Consider the following 23,052-nt stretch of genomic DNA (forward strand, 5'->3'; position numbering starts at 1 on the left):
TGTTTTTACCATAAGAACGTGGCAAGTCAAGGCACTGTACTTTTAGCTCAAGGTAAGCAAAGTGAGCCAACCGTAGGCAGGGGGTATAGTGCTGACCTCGCCTAGCAACCTGACAGTAAACACAAATGCCTTGTGTCCATTTAGGATTTTACTGGGAGCTAACGATCATGTGTCAGGTATCTTACTGTAGAAAAAACATTTTTGTGCTAATGAAGACAAAGCCCGTATTAGCTAACACTTAGCAGAGGTTCTTCTGTTCTGCATAGGATCATTTCTCTCGAAGCAGGTTTCAACAGTTCATTTAGTTTTCTTGCCAGAACCTTTTTCTTATTTCTTTGTACTCCTGGGAGGCAGCATTATCGAGTCGTTAGAACAGGGAACTCATGGATTCTAAGGCCGAAGGGACCAGTGGGATCCTCTAGTCCAGGGGTCGGCAACCTCTGGCATGCAGCTCGGCAGGGTAAGCACCCTGGCGGGCTGGGCCAGTTTATTTACCTGCTGATGCAGCAGGTTGGGCCGATCGCGGCCCCCACTGGCCGCAGTTCGCCATCCCAGGCCAATAGGGGCGGCGGGAAGCAAAGCGGGCAAGGGATGTGCTGGCCGCAGCTTCCCGCCACCCCTATTGGTCTGGGACGGCAAACCACGGCTAGTGGGGGCCGCGATCGGCCGAACCTGCCGCGTCAGCAAGTAAATAAACTGGCCCGGCCCGCCAGGGTGCTTACCCTGCCAAGCCGCATGCCAGAGGTTGCCGACCCCTGCTCTAGTCTGACTTCCTGTGTAGCACAGGCTGTAGAACTTCCATACAATTGTTCTAGAGCAGATCTTTTAGAAAAACATCCAAGCCTGATTTAAAAATTGTCAGTGATGGAGAGTCCACAATGATCCTTAGGAAATTGTTCCAATTGTTAATCACTCGCACCATTAAAAATGTATGCTGTATTTCCGGTCTGTATTTGTCCAGCTTCAATTTCCAGCCATTGGATTATGTTATACGTTTCTCTGTTAGATTGAAGAGCCCATTATTAAATATTTGTTCCCCATGCAGGTACTTATAGATTGTAATCAAGTCACCCCTTAACCTTTTTCTTTGTTAAGATAAATAGATTAAGCTCCATGAGTCTATCACTATAAGGCATGTTTTCTAATCCTTTAATTATTCTTGTGGCTCTTCTCTGAACCCTCTCCAATTTATCAACATCCTTCTTGAATTGTGGGCACTAGAACTAGGCACATTATTCCAGAAGCTCTCTCACTGGGAGCTAAGATACCTAGAGCTATTGTCTGATCTGCCACTGACTCTCTGTCTGACCTTGGGCAAGTCCCTTAATTTAGCTATGCTGTTTCCCCATCTATAAAATAGAAATAATCATACCCACTTAGAGTGCCCTGAGGTTTTCAAATCAGAAGAACTATTTAAATGCAAACTATTACATCATCTGCTTCACCAGCCTCCATTACCTCTGATATACTTTTTAACCACACCTAAAACAATTGCCATTCCTCCAACTTCTTCCATTCCAAGATAGACACATATCTTTTTAAATATTGAAAGATTATATGGCCAAGATTTTCAAAAATAATGAACGATTTTGGTGCCTCTTTTTATGGGCGTCCACCTTGTCACACCGTAAAGAGTCCTGATATTCAGAAAGTGCTGAGCACCAGACTTTGGAAAACTAGGCCCTATTGAATGTCCCAAGTTAGACATCAAGATTTGAGGCACCCAAAATCACTAGTCACTTTTGAAACTAGTTGGCCACGTCAACTTTCAAGTTCACCATATTTTCCATTAGCCAAGGATGGCAACAACAGTAAAGAGTCGAGCATAGAAAAACATGGACTAGTCAAGCAATTTCTGAAGTCTATTGGCTTGAAGCATTGATTTTTTGTGTTGCAAAAAAGTTAGGGAGGGTACTTGAAAATGGAAATGATAATTTTGACGTAACATTTACTGAAAATTAAACTTAACGTTCAAGCACAAGAAGTGTATTTGATTTACAATAACAAAACTGTAATGCTTGGCTACATAGTGTGTGTTTTAGGCCCCAGTCCTGCTAAAGATTCTTTTGTGGGACCAAGACTGAATGAGCAAAAGAGGCATTTCTGACTTTGTCATTCTGTTTTGAAAGACATAGTGATCGGGAGGAGTCATCAATATTGCCACTGATTGCAGCAGGCTTCACAAGGGTACGTATGTATTGTCAACCCCTAGATCGTTCTGTAATGTGTGAACTATGATGTAATATGGGAAGCTGTGTTGCGGTTTGGTTTTCAGTGGTCCGGTTTGTCAGTAGTCCAATCTGCAAAGCCTCACCTTCTGTAGTCCATTGTTCTATATTGTCTCCTTCTGAGCTAGCATATCCCAATGGAAACAGAAACATGACTACTTCAGAGAGCATCCTAACTATCAGAGACTCTTTGTATGCTTAATTTAAAAGAAATTTAAAAGCATTAAACTTCTTTTCCTAAGTATATATGGGCAGACTGACCCATTAGTAGCCATACTGTGGCAGAGCTGGGAAGTAGCTTGTAGTGAACAATAGGACATCCTATGGGGAATTTATGCTATCAGATACAAATTCTCACCTGTACAACGGGCTTCAGACATTATCAGGTGCTATTATCTATTGTCTAGAGTCATCAGGAATGCATTACACTGAATCTGTTCCCTGACAACTATCCCAATTAAGCAGGTTTGGTGCTTATTAGTGTGTCAGTTAGGTGGATTCTTCAGTACATTAAGCTGACAATGGAACAAAAAGTGCATGATTTATAGTGAGACGAATGGTGCATATTCACTAGTTTGTTTACTACTCTGTCATAGCGCATTTGCATCCCTCTCCTTTGTAGTTAGACCTCAGTGCTGCAAATGCTAAAGGATGGGAGTAATTTTATTCATCTGAGTAGATCCAGTGACTTCAGAGGGACTACTCAGATGAGTAAAGTTATGCAGAATGCTTATTTTCAGGATTAGGGGCTTGACAGCCTTGGCATTATCTTAGGCCTGGTCTATACTACCCGCCTGAATCGGCGGGTAGAAATCGACCTCTCGGGGATCGATTTATCGCGTCCCGTCGGGACGCGACAATCGATCCCCGAATCGGCGCTCTAACTCCACCAGCGGAGGTGGTAGTAAGCGCCGTCGACAAAAAGCGGCAGAAGTCGATTTTGCCGCCGTCCTCACAACGGGGTAAGTCGGCTGTAATACGTCGAATTCAGCTACGCTATTCACGTAGCTGAATTTGCGTATCTTAAATCGACTCCCCGCTGTAGTGTAGATGTACCCTTAGTAGAGCCCATTCCTGCAATTCTTACTCCTGATCAACTCCCCTTGAAGTCCATGGCACTTTAGCATGTATGAAGATCCAAAGGGCTTGTCTACACTTGGAAGTTGTTTCTGATTAAAGTAGGGGATGTATTTCAGCTGTTCCTGAATAACTCCATGCATGGATAGGCTTATTCTGGAACAAGAGTTCCTTGTTTAGTTTAACCCACTTTGGTTAAGTTAAATAGGAAGATGGCACTTTTATTACAGAATATGTGTCCACACATAGAGTTATCTGGGAACAGTTAATCAGGAACAGGTTAATGAACAGGAAAATGAATACACACTAGACAAAGGCTAATATTTTCTCATTTAATAGTCAAAAAAAGCATTGTTTGTTTCTGTTCATGAAATTATGACCTGGAAAGCTATACACCATGTAAAATTAGTGTTGAAATCTGACTTTTTTGATTAACAATATGATTTAATTGTTATTTAAACTAAACAGCATGAAGACAAATAATTTTAACAGAAATTAGTTTGATCCTATTTATTGACTTTATTGATAGTCACATTGACGCAGCATGCTCTTTTTATCTTGTTGTTACACTTTATTTTCTATTGCTTTTTTCAAAATGTAACACCTGGAGGAAATGCACCAGCCTGATGAAGTTTCTAGAGCTCTTTACTTGTGAAGTGTTCATTTTATGCATTCCTGATGTCATTCATAATTTATTTTTTCTTTAAAACAGCATATCTTTATTGACAGAAAAGTCAACTGCTGAAATATTTCTAACTTTTCATTTACAGAGATATGTAGAAAATTCCAATATAATGGCCTGTTACAATGAGCTAATTCAGCTGGAATTTGGAGAAGTGCGGGCACAATTTAAACTAAGGTAATTTTACCAATTTCAAGAAACATCAACAATAAAAAAGGCCAAATTTATTCTCATCCAAAAAAGAATATTTCTTCTTACTATATGGATGCTCACTATAGAAAATTAGTTTGCCAAATTAGTATGTCCCTATTAATCCCTAAAGCACAAACTCCTGCCAGTATTTGTGTTTTTTCTGTTGTATGATATTTTATATCTACCTTAAGAGACAAGTAAATTAAATCTAATCCATTGGGGTTTTTTTCTGTCTACAAGGGCTTGTAATTCAATATTTACAGCACTCGAGAAAAGTCAAGAAGCCATTGAGATCACAAGTGAAGATCATGTAATACAGGTTTGTTCTAGTTATTTTTATAAGCATAAAATATTGTTCTGTGGATTCACTAAATTTTATTTCATCCACAATTATGTGTACTCTTTCTTTAAAAGAAGTTCAAGCATCTGAACAGATGAGAGAAATTCAGCTCTCATGTACAATTTCCTCAGTTTAAAATATCCTGTTTAAACCAAGTCCATTTAAAAAAATAAGTAATCTTTGAGGTTATGCTGCAGATCTGGCCCTCAGTCTTTTTGTGATGCTTATTTCATATATTGCTGATAACTGTTGGTGAACACAGCCATGGTTTTATAAACTTTCTTTTCCTAAAGTGTTGCAAATTAATTTAATTTTTCTTTAAAACCTAGCTGCAAGCGAAGCTAATTCCAAGTGCAGACAAGGCCCCTGAGTGTTTTAGTCAAGTTTTAGCAAATGTCCACAAATGACTAGAATAAAATCACAAAACTCATTTCCTTGAAGCTCGTTGTCCTTGAAGACTTGAATCCATCCCTCTGTACACACTGGGGCTCAGACCAGTTTAAGGAACAGAATTTAAACTAAATTTGAACACAGACCCAGTTAACCTGGTTTCTGTGATGGTATGGCCAGCTAATGGGGATGAAGCCAAATCATATTGTAACTCTGTTTAAACAAGATTAGAATAGTTTTTTAAAATGTGGTATTGAAGTGTTGTTTGTTCCATCTACACTCACTTGCTAAACTGATTTAAAGACTGACTGGGTTGGAACCATATTTTTGAATATGGTTCCCCAGTTTCCAAACTAAAGTCAGCACAGACAACGCCTAGCTCTCCGCTCTTGAAAGGCTAATACATGAATCCAGCCTGTATGGGTGAACTTTATTGTAAGTCAGAGGTGGCTAAATTTACTGACCATCTGAGCCGCATATGACAGTCTTCAGAAGTTCGAGAGCCGGGATGCGTCTGCTGGAGCTCGGGGCTTCAGTCCCACTCCTGCTGAAGCTGTGAGCCCTGGCAGGCGCGCCCCACAGGCCTGAAGCCCCAAGACACCCGTCCCAGCCCGCTGGTCAGAAAGCAACCTGTGGGAGGGAGACGTGGAAGGTCACATGCCCTCTCCTCCCCTCCCCCCAATTTTTGCTAGGGTTTGCTGGCCCCGCTCGGTCACATAGTGCTGCCGGGGATAAATACATTAAAGATTGTGAGGCATTCAAGTACTATGGTCATGAGAGCCATATAAGTACCTAAGATAGGTAGATTAGAGTGAGTGATTGATCACAGGTCTAAACCCCTGTGTAGGCGGCATGTAGGGACCCCATAGAATTGGAGTGGCAGTGCAACCCTCAGTTTACGGATAACAATTCCCGCCTCCCAGCACTCTTAGATTCCCCTTCACACAGCCCATTTTCTTGAGCTTTGTGAGGAGGGCCCAGAGACGACCCCCCTCCCCAGTCCTTGACTGTTTCATAGAGAAAAAACAGAATTTAGCAACATTACCATTTAATACTCCTCGGCCCTACAAAATCTCTCCATCCTGTTTGTGACTTTCACAACATTGAGATTGGCTTCGGTTTGAAGACTGAAAGGATTCATTTTTCAATAGTATTTGTTGTCTATAATAACTCCTTGGAAATGCAAAACTATGTTGTATTTCATAACAAAATATATTTTCCTCTCTCTGCTCATGTGTGCACACAGGCTTGTTTTGTAAGAGCACCAGGCTTCTGGAATGGATTTTTGTTTTGTTGTGTTAAAAAAAATATTGAAGTGTATATTTTTATGAATAATACATACAAAGACTTTTATCTCAGCTTAGTAAACATACCACTAGGTTTAACAAGGTAGATCAAAATGCAGGTCTGTCTTGACTTTCTTCTTTTAAGTATTGTGTTTAATGAGCTTTGGTTTTATTTCACAGTATGTAAATCCTGCATTTGAAACAGCGATGGGCTATCAAATAGGTGAATTAATAGGAAAGGAATTAACTGAAGTGCCTATAAATGAAAAAAAAGCCGATTTCCTGGATACTATTAATTCCTGCATAAAGATAGGAAAGGTAAGTAGCAGTATATCATTTATCATTCCATGATATTATTACACACTACCTGTCGGAGTGATAATTGGCCATGCGTAAAACACAACATAGACTTTACAGGCATGTAACATGCGTTCTTTGCTTACTCACACAAGTAATCCCATTGAAGTCAATGAGACTAGTTGTGACGAGCAGGATTTGGCATATAACATACTAACCTGGGCTCCAGTCCTCTTCACACTGAAGTCAATTGCATTCACCTTATTGACTTCAGTGGGAGCAGGTTTAGCTAGTCCTCTCAATTGCGATAATAATGGGCTCAATCCTGCAAGGTACAGAGGAGAGCCATGTACTCCTCAACTCCCATTGGTACTTTGCTGCATTGGGTCTTGTAGCGCTGCTCCTCACTGTAGATTCTATTTTACCCGCATTGAAAACCAATCTTGTGGTATCTCACTCTCATTGTTGTAACTCCAAACACTTTAAATTATGGGTCTGAGGATGTGACAACCTTACTGATGCTAAAGAAATGAATCCCACATGATTCAGATCTTCTCATACAATTTGTGTGTGCGTGCGTGGACATATGTGCCCATGCGCCCCTTCATAGTATCCCATATTTGGTATGCTTAATAATGGTGAAAAACAATTAAAAGAAATCTCTGAGAACAATAAATATTCTATGTTGGTGGGAAAATTCTTATCAGTGGTAAAAAAATTTTTTGACATTGTCAAAACATAAAGCTGTGTAATTTATAGTGTAAGAACGTGATAAGATGGAGTAATACGTTTCTAGAATGGGAACTGAGCTGAGTTTAAAGAGGTTTGGGTCTCATCAAGAATGACATTTTCCTTTTTGTAAAGGTTACTTTCAGTTAAGTTGCATGGAAAAGTAAGAGAGTAAAACACACTCCTATGTTGTTTCTATGTAGCATGTGTTACATGTATGTGTATTACTCACTTTACATATGTAGGGCATATGCTGCATGCACCAAAAGGTGCGGAAACCTAAAAGGGAGGTGGAGAATAAGGAAACTAAGGTAGCTTGATATGAAAGAACAAGTTGTCCAGTGGCAAGTAGATTAGAACAGAACCACACTCAGGTTCCAACTTGATACATTGTAGCTGATTAGCAAGCTCAGAATTTAGAAACCTTGAGAGAGAGGCATGTCATTTCTATCACCCTAAAGAGACATGTCAGCTTTCAACTGCCAGGCCCTTTTCTTCAACAAGAGAGGTAGTTCTCTAATGACTAAGGAACTCTCTAGTGGATTTCCATTAGAAATACTTATTGCATCAAGGAAGTGCAGGGGAGTCAGATGGCTTCACAGTGCGGATATGGAGGTTGATAACAGATTTTGCTGACTGCCTCATAGCACTGTGGTGTTCCTTTGACTCTATTCTTGTTGTGGCACTATGTGAGTGTGCATCCTAGTATGTCTTGGAGCTGACATTTGCATCTTGACAGCAAAGCGTAAATGCCTTCTGAGGCCAGTGAAAAGATATGTCATGGTACCCTATCTAAGGAGACACTGATTGTGGTGGTAACATGAGGAATTTTCTGAATCAGCTGCATTTGCAAAGATGTGCCATGGCATATCCACAAGGCTGAGTCAGGGTAGCTAATTGGGTCACACTGGCTGTCTGCTGGGAAACACCACGTTATTGACACTGTGGTGAGATGTTAAAATTAATTACTAGTGTTATGTACATCTAGGTATTGATGCATCAAGACACGAACGCAAAGATGTAATTAGTCACACTGTGTACATCAAGGTAGTAACATGAGTATTCGTCTAGAAAGGCAATGATGTGTCTCTGTGCAGATGGAATGTGCATCTGAACACAAAACTGTCGTGTCTGGATATTGACTGGAGTGCTGGATCCAAGAGACATCCAAGGGCTAAAATGATGGCGCTTCACAGTTCTGTTGCCTCTGTGAAGGTGCATCCAAATAAAGACACGTGGTACAGGTCGGATACCATTATGTGGTGTTCATTAAGTTAAGATTACCGATCAGTTAGTTCTATTGGGCTTCATGACTACAGCATCTAGTATTCACAATATCCAATTATCATATTTTCAATTATTTTTAATGTAATAACAAAAATGTCTCTAACAGAAATGTATTTTTAGACTACTCATGGTAAAAAAAAACAAACCCCTAATACTGAATAATATTTTTCCTCTAAGTATGGAGCTGTCAAGATTTTTGTGTTTTAGTATTCTGATATCAGGACACCCTTCTGTGAATATTAGTGAGATATTAAACTTTCCATTTCTGGAAGGTCTTAAAGTCTCCTCGATGTAGATTTGTGTTTGTTTCATATGTCTTCTTATTTGCCATTGGGACACTTAACAGTTTGTAATCTACATAGATTGTAAAAATGTAGAATTTTACCTATTAACACAAAAGGAGTTCTTCCATGAAACATTCGCAGATGCAATTTTACTGTGTGGTTCAACATTTGAAAGATCACAATACTTTGAAAGTGTTTTATACTGAATTGTTCCAGGAGAATTTGAAACTAATTTGCCTCTGGAAGGAATAACATTCTTCAAAAAGTTTTGGTTGTGTCAAGATAATTTTGATTTGATTTATCTGTCTCCCTCCATGTTTGTGATTTCTTTGTACATATGAAAAAAGAATGCTTCCAGTTAGCAACCAAATATGTGGGCCCTGTAACTTGATTACACTAGCTTACAATATACTAAGCAATTTCTCTAGCCCAGACAAAAAACTGTGCTGTGATGTTTTCTGATCATCCAGCACATAGTAGGAGTTCTTATCTCCTGATGAGACTAACCCTTCCCAGTTTGAGACTACGTAGTATCATAACAAATACAGTAACAAACCAGAATTTCTGATAGAGCTGCTCCAGGGATTTGGGAAAAATGTTTCTAGTTGTACAGTGGGATCCAAGATGGATCTATGCCTGTTCATCCACACATGTAGTATTTTAACTCCTGTGTTGAGAAACATTAATCTGTGGCCACGTTTAGCATCTTCAAAGAGCATTTGATTGGCATTTTACACAGTAAAGCAAGGGACTGTTTTAGCAAATGGACTTGGACTATCCATGTAGTATACAGTGATCAGGAAGGATATTGTAGAGCCAAGCAAAAAGATGTCTTTGGTTAACGTATGCTGGCTGTACTCACAAGAGACCAGCACTATCAAAAGGCATTTTCCTTCTGTTCGAATTTAAGAAATTAAGATGCAACACTTGAATATTCTGAACTCGTTGAATGAATCAAATTAGATCCGCTGAGGTGAAATGTGAACTAGCTGATCACATCCGACTAGAAGTTTTGCTGCATCTGATCCCTATGATCTGGGACAAAAAAATCTTTATTTGAGATAGTTTCACTTTTCATAAAGTGAGGACAAATCTACACCACAGCGAGAGTGTCTCCCACCGACATAGTGTCAGTGCGGACAGCACTTAGGTTGATGTAACTTACGTTTCTCAGGGGGATGTCTTTTTCACACCCCTGAGTGACATAAGTTACATTGACTTAAGCGGTAGTGTAGACCAGCCCTCATGAGATACCTATTGATAATTCAGACAAGGTACCCAATTTCTCCCACTGCTTGGGAGCTACTCGGCAGAGGAATATATAGGGGAAGTTATTTAGTTATCTAAGGCAAGTGAGTAGTTTGTAAGGGTGCACACTGTGTGCAATTTTATATGAAAAATGAACCAAACTCAGTGGTCCTTCCCTGGACTCAGATTACGTTGTGGAAGATTTTGTGCTTGACATTGGTGTTTACAATGAGCTTTGGTGTCTTACTATATATATGAATCCATGGGATGATGGGTAATGAAGCATTGCCTTCCGAAGGTATCATTAGAGCATTAGATTATTATATCAAGGATGTTATTGATTCTTCCTTTTCTACTTACACCAGACGTTCTTAGTCTTTATTTTAACACCAGAACATTAGGCCACGCTGAAGTGACTGTGGCACCATATTTCTAGGACAGTAATTCACTCATAAGGATGAGCTCAGTTGAAGGCATGTGTCGAGAGGTACATATTCTCTATTTAGCTGGCTGACAGAGGTTCTTGGAGAAAGCATATGGAGTTCTTAAAATATGTTTATGTAATATCCTTGTAAGAACTTTACATAATGGCTGGTGTTTGGCTTAGACCAGAACTGAATTGTTCTGACCCTTCTCCTCCACATGTTGCCTTTCAAGGTTTTCTTGTTTTTTTCAGACATTACAACTGTGAATTTTTGCCTATTGAATATGAAGCAAAATCCATTAGTGACTGCTTCTATCCTGACATGATGGGAAGGCACTTGCAACTCTAGAATTATTCAATTCATGCATTATGACTTCATCCCTTTATGCATATTCTGACCTTATTATCTGGGTTTAGAGATTGATTACTCATCTCTCCCTTATCCTGGTTGTCAGGGAACTATTGCTATGTATCATTTTAATTCCAAGAGCATAGAACTGTGTAATGTTTGCTTAGTCCTCATTTATATTCCTCATGCAACATATGGGAGAAGATATTATGCTTGATTCCCAGTTTGTTGTGCACAGTTCTTTTCTCAGACCGATACATGGAAAAACCTTTCAGGGTATTTTTATTATTATTATTTTATTCCTCTCCTTCCTCCCCCCTCTCCCCCACTGCTTGTCATTATGCAGTCCTTATGAATGCTGGATTCTTTTCTTGTTGGTTCTCCTTCCCCAGTGCAAATTACATTAGAATGTAGGGCAAATTCTACCCTTAGTTATGCCTGTGCAGTCTTGGCCCATCTGTCTATTGTTTTCTCTACAATATAAGGATAAATGTAGGTGTGTATATACATTATTCTGTATTATGTGCATGTGCACATGGATACACATATGCATAGAAAACCTGATCAATTAAAAGACTCCCTGTGACTTCATTGGGCTTTGGATGACACCCATATACCGTAAGCAGTCAATTTGTTGTTCATTGTTGGACGCTCTTGGATCCAGGTTTTCCAGACTCTTTTTTTCTTTAAATTTATGCTAGGATGGACAAACTTGTGGGCATCACTTTGAATCCACTCAAATATCGTGGGTCTACAGACTGCCTCATACTGAATATTATTGGCTTTGCATTATGCTATGGAAAAAAGAAAAAAAGAGGAGCGTGGGAGAGAAGTCAGGTGAATAGTGGAACAGAAAGCAGACAGAATGGGGACAGGGTTGTGGGAGAAGACTGAAGAAAGCTACACAGAGAGAAAAAGAATTGTACTGGCAAAATATGGGATGTACAACATCTGTTTGTGCCAGCCTCACTTGTGGAATTTTTTCTATTCCCCAATTCATAGAACAGCCTCTGCTTTAAGTAGAAGTTGTTGTTAGATATATGAAAATAATAATAATAGGAGTAACTGGGTGAAATCTGCCACTTGTTATACAGGAGATCAGATAATGGTCTCTTCTGGATTTAGAATCAATGAATAAAAAAAGATTTTTTAAACAGGATGTCCTTTAAAAATATAGGTTTAAAACAGGAGGGGAAATAGTCAGTTTCTGAAAATTATATCCAGGGCTGACCAAAAATTTTACATCTAAGCTATTTTTTGACAGAAAATTTGGTTTTCAATTAACTGCAACCTTCACTAGACGGTTCTGCTTTCCATAGAAAATTTTAACTGTTATTTAAAAAAAAAACAAATCCTGAAAACCAAAAGCTTTCCATTTTTTGGATTTTTGACAAAAAGTTGAAATATCTGGCAGAAAAAAAAAAAACAGGTGTTTTCTGACAAGCTCTACTCACCTGTTAGCCTGAAACCCAAGAGTGTGGATCTATTATAACTACAGAGCTAACTTCAGAAACCAAGAAGTAGACATGTTTCAACCCCTCCAGAGTTGGACTCCTCTAGAGCCCATCAACCAATGCTCCCCAATTGGCTGGTCAGTGTGCTATTATATATACAAAACATTTCTCATGTTTTCTATCTCTGGAATTCAGCTTCAAAATTGTGTGAAATTATTTTGGAGTTTAAATTCTTAAATTTATTTTTATAAATAACATATTGGGGCAGAAGGAGCAGCTGTCTGAGTTTTCTGGAGAGGTGGATAATTTCTCCAATGAGCTAAAAGAATGGGACGCTTGTAAGTGGAGTGAGAATCCACAGCCCCAGTTGCATCTTCAGTTCCTCTTCTTTCATATTTCTTCTTTCTGCGTCCACGCTTCTCTGACACATGCATTGCCTCTAAGACCCCTAAGAATGAACATCTAGATCTGGGATTGTAAAGCAGATTTAACTGAAAATATATCAAATTTAGATTTTTATTTTTATTTTTTCCTGACTCTCTTGGCAGTAATAAATGAAGAGGAATTTTTAGAAAATAGCCTTAGATTTGTTAATTACTTAATTGAATGTAATTACCCTTGGACTACTCTTGCAGGAATGGCAAGGAATGTATTACACCAAAAAGAAAAATGGAGATAGCATACAACAAAATGTGAAGATAATGCCTGTCATTGGACAGGGAGGGTAAGTGCAAAAGTAAAGTACCTTTTCAATATGTATTTGAGGTCTGATACAATGCTCAATGAAGTCAGAGACTCCCATTGGCTTCAGTGGGCCTTGCATCAGTCTCTATTGCTTTCTAAGTGAAATCCATCCCTGCAGAGCTGGGAGCCTGCAGTGGGACCAATCCACCACTTAAGTCCTTAGGATAAAATCCACTTTACTCACATAATGCTTGGCTAATTGCACTGTATGCAAGGGAAGTGAAATCCAACCCCCAGTGCAGAGCCAGGGTTTGGGCCAAGCTCCCCTGTGGCTATTATTCCAGCCTGTGGGCTAGAGTGGTGAGTGCTCCATTATGCCTTGTGTTGAGGCTACTGGAGGGAGCCACATAGAGCCTATGTTCCCTCCCATCATCTCCATCCATGCTGGCCGATGCAAGGCTGGTGTACAGACTGGTTCTGTGGTGCAGCTACTTGATTTGTGTAGGTCCTTTACACTTACATCCCAGGTGATCTTCACCCAAAGGGAGCTAGCATTCCTTACTCAGGCAAAATCCCCGTTTCCCCAGCACTTCCAGTCAGCCATTGACTGGGATGTTTAGAGCAGAATGGTAAATATTGATTATTAGAACATTTAGGGTAAGTCCCCCTGTGCAATTTCAGTAAAGAAAGGGGGACCAGCTGGCATATATTGTAGCAGTCCCTAAACTCTCTGAGAATTTTCTAAACATTACCTTACACCTTAGTTCCTCCTATCCCACTGAAGCATCAGGCAGTCCAGTTCCTCCATTGATTATCATCACGTGCTAGTTGTGATGCTTCTTCCCAGGTGATACTAGTGGAAAACATGTAGAGTTATTAAAATAATATGGGCTTGATGATATAAGAGTACACATTCCTCCGGGAACCCCCACTTTTGTATGTCCCTTCCTTCTCAGGTTGATCTAACTTACCATGAAGGAAAGGTTGTATGCAACGTCTTTCCTATCCAACAAACATTATAGATTAATTAAATGAGTGGGGGAAACTCCACTCTTTATAGGCAGAAGAAGTGGGATGTTTTAAATTCCTGGCATCCCTTGGTAGTAATTCATACTCTCTATTCTCCATCAGTGGAGCAAAAGCATCTGGCAGCTTGTGATACAAAGCAGAGGAGATGGACCCATACTCATGTATACATTACCTGAGTACAAAGCAAATGCGATTGGCACAGTGAATGTCATGGCAATCTGGAGGCATTTAGGATGGTGACTGCTCCGCCCCTAAACCCTGTAGTCTGTCTGGACCTACATCATTGCAGATGCACCAGCCACGCCATACACCTAAACTTCCCCCAGCAGCAGCAGAGAATGAGCCCACATAGTATGGCTATACAGCACACACATCCCACCCTCCCTCCCTCCTGCCCTCCAGTGCAGCTGAACTGCATTGGTTCCAGGCCCCCATACAGTAGGATTTGTCCTGGATGGATTTATTGCTAGTATGGATCTTGTAAATTTAAAATGCAGCTAGATGTGAATCAGAGCTGGGAATAATAACACATTGTTTTTTGCCTACAGAAAGATTAGACACTATGTGTCAATTAGTAGACTGTGCAATGACAACAATAAGGTAAGAAAAAAGGTGATTTGTCCATTTTAGTTTAAGCAGAAAATATCACAGTGTGATCAGGAGATTGATTAACTGGATTTCTTATATTGATTTGTAGGCAGAAAGAATATGTGAACGTGTTCAGGCTGAATCTCAGACAGGTACGTTATTGCATTTTTGTAACAAGAAGCATGGGATGTATGCAGAAAAAGATTAGATAGGTCGCTAAGATCAGACTCAAACACGGGTTACACAGCGCAGTGAAAACAATAATATTTTGATAGCAATAAAATGGTATTCCTGGGGGAGACAAAATAAATGCAAGTTATCTATGCCAGGCAAATTTGTTTCAGAAGTGACATAAATCAAACAAACCTTGAAAATGTAATGTGTCCATGTTAGAACCATGAGTGGGTACCACATTTGGCTCTATTTCACATTCCAGTCATAGGTAGTGTAGTTGATGCAATCTCTATGACTAGATTAGAAATGTCAAGGACACCATCTAGATGGAATTTACGTCATGGCTCATATAATTCATGGCATGCACCTTTTGCTTCTTTATTAAAGATCTGTTGCTTTTGCTATTTTGGGATATTGCATGTGGATGGATACGACGATGAATGCACATAATTTAGGGCTTGGTCCTGCTCCCATTGAAGTTCATGGCAAAACTCACCTTGCCTTCAATGGGCCTTAGAGTTCCAGAGTTTACAGGGTGGTTTCAACCCCAAATCAATCTGTTTATATTCTGAACAATTATGATTAGGAAATTCCCAGCTGGTTTTTTATTTAATTTAAATTTAAACCCAGATAACTGCCTCCTCCCTTTAAAAAAAATACTGACGTATTCTAGCAGGATTTGCCCCAAACATTACAGCTTCCAGTAGTGCCACTTCAGGACCTGGGGCCAGTGCTGCAGGGGACAACAGTACATTTTAACAAGGGTTCTCGTATAGTAAGCGTGGCTCTAGGCTCCTTCCCACCTGAAGCAGGAGGTATGTGGGACCAAGTTATGCTATTCCGCCTTCTGTTACAAACAGAAAAGCAGAGGGATCAAACCCACACTCCTCATGTGCCTCTGGTGGAAGCCATCTTCCATTGGAGGATGTGGGGGAACAAGGAGGTAGCTTAGGGAGTGAATCAGAAGAAAGCAATACCATAGCACTCCAGGGAGTTCTGTACAAGCAGCCACCATGGATTTTGTGGTCTAACTCTACTCTCTCCTGCCTGGCGGTCTTAAGACACACATACCCCATCAGTGCTGGGATTTGCCCCTCCAGTATTGCACTTTAGAGGACTTAAAATAAAACCTTTGTTCCTCCTCTCCTCTCTGCTATGCCCTTGGGCTCTGCTCATAATTCAGCTCCCCTTTTGATCTTCCCACCCTAAACTAGTTCCTTTGAAGGGATGAAGGAGTATGTCCACCCACACTTAGAGTCCTAGGCTGCAACTCTCTGTCTGCTCCTTGTTGTACTCAGTAGTAATGCCCCCATCCCCTCCCTTAGGCAATCTCAGCTCACTGACAAACACTTATCTGGTATGAGTCAATTAAAACTAAAAAACAAGCAATGGGCCAAACCCTGTCCTCAGTTATCCTTGTGTAACCACTTTCTGTGCTAATTAACCCACATGCAATGGGACTGCATGGGCCTAAGTGAGCTCAGAAATTGCCCTATTGACTTAAGTCACTGTATCTGCCTTTCAGTTCCCCCATCTGTAAAACAGGGAGAACAGACTCCCTCCCATAGGCTGTTCTGGGGATTAAGCAGGTAATGTCTATACTTATGTCAAAGTTGGCTTACTAAATATTATTATTAATTGTACAGTCCAACAACTCTTGCATGAAGCCATTTAATGGTGATTTTCTAAGATGTGAAATATTCAGACAACAGAGAACTCTTGTCTACTAAAGTTTCTATCTTGCCTTAGTGCCAAACGCTGTCTGCCTCTGGCTCTAAACACATCTAGTGCAGGGGGTAGCCTCAAAGACAAAGCAGACTCTGCTCAGAGTTTGAGGGGTTGGTAGGGGTGGGATAGGGAAGTGGTCAGCGGCTTCACCGCTGTGTAGACCCATAGGACCTGAGGAAGAGCTCTGTGTAGCTCGAAAGCTTGTCTCTCTCACCAACAGAAGTTGGTCCAGTAGAACATATTAACCTCACCCACCTTGTCTCTGTAGATCCATAAGGGGTGTTCAGGGGCCCCTCTGACTTGTACAGCTCTATTACTGGCAGCACTGTGGCTGAACCGTCACTCTGCACCAATGTGAGAGAGGACACTACATGCTCTTAGCCCTGGTCTACACTGGGGGGGGGGGAATCGATCTAAGTGAATAACGTAGCTGAAGTCGACGTACTTAGATCGACTTACTGTGGTGTCTTCACCATGGTGAGTCTGCTGCCGCTTCCCCGTCGACTCTGCTTGCACCTCTCGCAGCGCTGGAGTACAGGATTCGACGGGAGAGGGCTCGGGGGTCAATTTATCATGTCTAGACTAGATGCGATAAATCGATCCCCGCTGGATCGATCGCTACCCGCCAATTCGGCGGGTAGTGTAGACATACCCAGAGATCCTCTACACAAAGGCCATTTACTCTTGCGTCTTTGCTTGAGGCAAGAACAGCATCCAAAGAGAGTGAAGTGGGAGCATCCATGGCAAGGCCAGTGTGAATACAGTTCTAAGAAGCTGTTTTCCAACCAACTGTAGCATTATCCATGTTGCTCCGCTGCTATCAAGCTTTTACCTATGTTTAGTTTCCTTTAACATATAATCTGGGAAGAGCCTTTGTTGCAGTCATTGTATAACACTGATGTCTCCACAGATATTCAGACTTGCCGACACAAAGATAGGAGGAAAGGATCGCTTGATGTCAGATCCACAACCTCACGAGGAAGTGATGGTATGTTAGATAAGTGGATGTTTGTATATTTTTCACATGGCTTTTAAAAACCCTCAAGACATGAATATTTCATATTTATGCAACTACCCCATGTGTTTTGCCTCTGAGCAATTTTTTTTTATCCTATTTTTTTGAAAACTTTAGAAATGAAAGGCCAGATTCTGCCACCCTTACTAACATTGGGTAGCACTTACTGTCATGAGTAATCCCATAGAATTCAATAGAGCTACTCCCAAAGTAAGTTACTCTTCATCATTAGTAAAGGTAGCAGATTCTGGGGCCCCCACAAGTATTGGGGTTTGTTGTAGTTTCCCTATCTACTCTTCCCATTAAAGTCAAAGTTAAATTTCTTCTTAGTTGTTGTTTGTTTTATTTGCACTATGTTGTGTCATACATCAGGGAGTTACACTTCATCATGGCATATTACCCGTCACCTTAGTAGGTAGTTCACATACTGCAGGGTTTTGCTGGTGTTTATAAAGCTTCTGTTAAAACATGTATCAGTACATTCTAGGCAATGGTCAAAGTCTGGTGAAAATTTGAAGTAACAGATTTACTTCTAATTTTCACCAGACTGACCATTGCTACAAAAATAGCCTGGATTCTGATGCTGAAGATGTGCTCAGCATCAGCACAAAGAGTAGCCGAGAAGTAGCCACATCTTACTAGGTTACAGAACAGGAAGTAGCCTAGTTTGGCCTTTGCTGCCAAAAATTGCTATTTGACACACAAGATGTATGTTTTCCTGTCCCTGATTAATGACATCAGTTGTTATGGGCCAGAACCTCAGTTGGCATAGCTCATCATCGCTGCACTAAGTTCAAAGAACCTACACTGATTTACACCAGCTGATGATCTGACTCATTGTGTCTTGTCAGGTCTTCTCCCCCCCAAAGACAACATATATATGGCACTGGTGGCTGAACATTTTATAAAACATTTAAAATATAAAAACAGCAACTATGTTGCCAGGCCATTATGGCTGCTTATCTCTGTTCTGTGTTGTTGGTGATTCAGAGCGCGTCTATGTGGGCATCCTTATCAGCATAGCTGGACAAGTGTGCATATGAATGCTGTTATAGGTGGTCCTGAAGGTCATGGCAAACGAGGAATTCTTGGCTAACTGGATGTCGTGCATTGTCATTTTAATCAGAGTGCTAATTTTGCTTTCTCTTCTGCACAGGCAGTTCACAGAGGCGACACTCCTCCATGGCCAGGATACATTCCATGACTATTGAAGCACCCATCACCAAGGTAATGCACCATTGCTGGTGTTCATGAAGTCAGAGTATCAGAATATACCTGGATTTTGTTCTGAAATACTGTGGCAGAAACCCTCTGCACAGCACCTGGCCTGAGTAGCTGGGCCACATGCAGTGGTTGTAGACGCTTATTCTGGCTCTTACACCACGTCTTTCCTTTCTCCCATCTCCCACAGAGAGTGTCTGGAAGGATCCAGGAAGTGGCAAATGCCCAATCCACCCTCGCCCGCCCATACTGTCCTTGCCTGTCCCCTCCACCTGCCACATAGGAGTGTGCACCATCTGCATCTCTCTCCACATTCAGCCCCCTCTTTAGCACAATCGCACTGGTTCTGTTGCCTGGAGGCGCTCTGCCCATGCAAAGGAAGGGACTAGATTTCCCCTTCATACATATTCGTTGTAATGCATAGGGGCTGATTTTTATTTTTCCCCAGGCGTGCTCTGCCCTCACTCCACCCCATCTCCCGAGACCATGCCCTCAATCTGCCTCTTCCTGCCTCCGCTCTGCCCCCCTTTCCTGAGGCCCCACTCTCGCTCTGCCTCTTCCCACCCCCACGCCAGCCCCTCCCCTAAGGCTCCCGCCTGCCTGCCACTCACTGCTCTCTGCTCTCCCCCAGCCCCCAAACAGCTGATTGGCACTGAGCACCCACTATTTTTTTCTATGAGCATTCGAGCCCTGGAGCACCCACAGAGTCAGTGCCTATGTTGTAATGTGTCTCAAGAAATCATTCAAGAGACCAACAAATATCAGTTGCTTAATAAAGTGACCTTCTGATACAGGTAGAAGGGGATTGTACTGAGTCTGTTTGGAGATACTTTGGGCGAGTGTCTTAGGACAGGAAGTTGCCTAATAAGAATGGCCTCTTTAAAGCCTCGATCCTTCTCCCACAGTCAATAAAAGACTTCAGTGTTTCACTATTGATCCCCTAGAGATTTCACAGTAGTTCTACACAATCTGAATTAAATACTGCTATGTTTAGTAACAATGACTTCTCATATTAGTCACTGAGAATCTCTTTTCTTCTATCGCTTGTAAATTTCAAGAGTTTCTTATATTAACCTAGGTAATAAATATTATCAATGCTGCACAAGAAAGCAGTCCCATGCCTGTCGCAGAAGCTTTAGATCGAGTGTTGGAGATTCTAAGAACCACTGAGTTATACTCTCCACAACTTGGGACAAAAGATGAAGATCCACATACAAGTGATCTTGTTGGAGGATTAATGACAGTGAGTACATATGATGGCAAACAATTGCTGACATAAATGCCGGGGCCTGGATTCTCCTTGCACTTACTCCAGTTTACATCAGTGTAGCTTCAGTGGAACGCCATTGATTTAAATGGAATCGCTCCTAATTTTTACATTGTTACAAGTGAAAGGAGGATCAGGTCCCTTGATTTTTTTTTTTTTAATGGAATACTCAAGTATATGTATTAAAGTTCTGTGCGTAGGTTGAGAGCCCAAACTGCAACATATGATGCATGCATGTGAGGCAGGGGAGATTGTGTAGGACGTGGAGGGGGGCAGGCTTCTGGGGGAGGCAGAGGGTGGGTGTGGGCACCTACAAGAGTCGGGGTGGGGGATTGTGGGGGAGGGGTGCTGGCTGTCTGCAGGAAGTTAAGGGGCAGGGGTGCCCCCAAGTTCACTCTCACTCCCTGTCGGGGCCAGATGGCAAGTGCCCAGCCCTGCATCTTCCCTGCCAAGCCCAATGAGATAGGAGGCTGCTCCCCACTGTCGCTTCCCACCAGCAAGCCTGGCTCTCCTGCAGTGCACACGCACAGAGGCCTCTCTGAGCCCAGCTGCCCTGCAGCCTGGCTGACCTGAACAGACTACATCAGTGTAGCTTGTGCCTGCAAGATCTATATGGGGCACTACAGCACTACACATTAGTGCGCTCTTCACTTTTTACATGGGGGCTGCAGACTGGTCTACAGTGGTACAATTGTTTCTCCCAGAAATCTGCCGCCCCGAGGCAGTTGTATAGTTTGCCTACAGCTCGAGTGGCCTTTGCATCTTGGTCCTGCTTTGAGCAGGGGATTGGACTAGATGACCTCCTGAGGTCTCTTCCAACCCTAATATTCTATGATTCTATGATCTACTCTTTGAATTGGCACATATCACTAATTCATTGCTCACTTCATTCCATCTGAACCAACCTCTGTAAATGTGTGTTCTGATCCCACACAGCCCCCAACGTCAGTCCATGATCACATGGCATAAGGATTCACAGAAAGTTAGGGTACCATAATATACAAAATCCTCACTGGATATAGAACAAAAACTTTTACAAAGCAAAGGGAGAGTCAGAGAAGGGATGTTTCAGAGCATTAATGTATAGTATATATTGATTTTTAAAATGATCTACAAGAAACATTTATTCAGCAAAGGATCAGTTGAAGATTAAATTAAATGATTCCATTTTATGTACAAACGGCATTATATTGATAATCTGGCAACACAAGCAGAGGATGCAGCTGCTCGTGGTGAACAAGGAACCGTCTACGAAATGACATGGCTTATCAGTGGTAAATGGCAGACACCAACAAACACTCTCATCAGGAATAAACAAGGACACCTACTAAAAAACAAAAAAGAACAAGAAATGCGCTGGTCAGAGCATTTCAAAGAATTGCTGAACAGGGAGCCACCTAAAGAGGAAGCAAACATCCAGAAGGCAGAAGAAGATCTTTATGTCAACACAGACACCCCAGCTAAGGAAGAGATCATTCAAGCCACCAATCCTTAAAAAATGGGAAAGCTCCTGGTAAGGATATCTTGAATGCAAAATTGTTCAAGGTAAATCCTAAATTAGCAGCATCTATCCTGGCCCCTCTATTTACATCAGTCTGGGAAAGGGAAAAAGTGCCAGATGAGTGGACCAATGGGGTTATAGTGAAGATACCAAAGAAAGGAACTCTCAGTGATTGTAATAACTGGTGTGGTATCACACTTTTATCTGTGCCAAGCAAAGTATTGTGTAAGATCATAGTCCAGCGTATATTAGAGGCAGTTGATAGTGTTCTCAGAAAAGAGCAAGCTGGTTTTTGGAAAGGGCCTGGATGCACAGACCAGATCTTCACTCTACGAAACATAATAGAACAGTGCTTAGAATGGCAACGGCAACTCTACATAAATTCCATAGACTTTGAGAAGGCTTTTAATAACATTCACAGGACCAGCCTATGGTGCATTCTGCAGGCATATGGAATTCCTTTCCATATCATAAATGTCATCAAAAGCTTCTATTTCAATTTTACGTGCAATGTTGATCAGAGTGAGCTCAGTTTTGAAGTCAAAACAGGAGTACGTCGGGGTGTGTCATGTCTGCAATCCTCTTCAGCATTGCCATCGACTGGATAATGCAGCGTACAACAGAAGACATGCCAAGAGGCATTAAATGGACACTCTTCTCATCCCTTGAAGATCTGGACTTCGCTCTCCCATCACATACCCAACACGATATACAAGAAAAAACAACTCGACTCAACGCATTCAGCCAGCAAAGTGGACTGAAAATCAACCGCAATAAGACAGATATCATGACCTTTAATATTGCCTCACTATCAGCAGTTCAGATAGAGGATTATGTTCTCACCAATGTAGAAACATTCACATACTTGGGCACACCATCAGCCAGGAAGATGGAACAAGCCAGGACATCCGGAACAAAATCAGTAAAGCCAGGAACACCTTCAGGAGCTTAAATACAGTCTGGAAATCATCAAAATACAACACCAAAACCAAACTCAAGATTTATCAGAGCTGTGTACTTTCAACATTACTTTATAGTGCAGAATGCTGGGGAATGAGAAAGTACGACATGTCCAAACTGTCTTCATTCCATACAGTCTTCAATCCTCCGTATTTTTTGGCCCAGAAAAATCTCAAATCAAGATCTATTGACACAATGCAGCCAAGAGAATCGGAGCACCATCATTGCCCGGAGGTGTTGGAGATGGATCGGTCATGTGCTTCGGATGGAAACTGATTCCATCACCAGAGTAGCAATAAGATGGACAGCTAAAGGCAAGCAAAAACGAGGCCTCCCGAAAGCAGCATGGCGAAGAGCTGTGGAAGCCGAGCTGAAAACCTGGGGCACAGCTGGGGAACCATTGAAAGACTTGCCAGAAACAGATAGGAGTGGAGGAGCTTCGTCGCTGCCCTAAACATCAGAGGCATAATAGGAACATGATGATGATCTCATGTACAGGAGAGTGTCTCTGTGTGTCATGTAGGCTATTATTATTTGAATTTTATTAAACTCAATATGGGAAGGGCATTCAGAATCAGAACATAGATTTGCCATCTGTAATCGGATCTGGTATCTCAA

At 41.4% G+C, this 23,052-nt stretch overlaps 1 protein-coding gene across 1 annotated transcript in view; it reads left to right on the plus strand.

Annotated features, from left to right (window-relative positions):
• Positions 1-23,052, plus strand: part of PDE8A (phosphodiesterase 8A) — a gene marked incomplete in the record, with an annotated part of 176,073 nt that overhangs the window by 128,124 nt on the left and 24,897 nt on the right. Inside the window, 10 exon segments of the mRNA XM_034783206.1 lie at positions 2,130-2,187; positions 4,076-4,164; positions 4,420-4,498; positions 6,376-6,513; positions 12,903-12,991; positions 14,529-14,580; positions 14,678-14,720; positions 17,381-17,458; positions 18,642-18,712; positions 19,785-19,949. Coding sequence (XP_034639097.1) covers positions 2,130-2,187; positions 4,076-4,164; positions 4,420-4,498; positions 6,376-6,513; positions 12,903-12,991; positions 14,529-14,580; positions 14,678-14,720; positions 17,381-17,458; positions 18,642-18,712; positions 19,785-19,949 — 862 coding nt within the window.

Source organism: Trachemys scripta, chromosome 10 (genome assembly GCF_013100865.1).
Source record: "Trachemys scripta elegans isolate TJP31775 chromosome 10, CAS_Tse_1.0, whole genome shotgun sequence".
Taxonomy (NCBI): Eukaryota; Metazoa; Chordata; order Testudines; family Emydidae; genus Trachemys; species Trachemys scripta.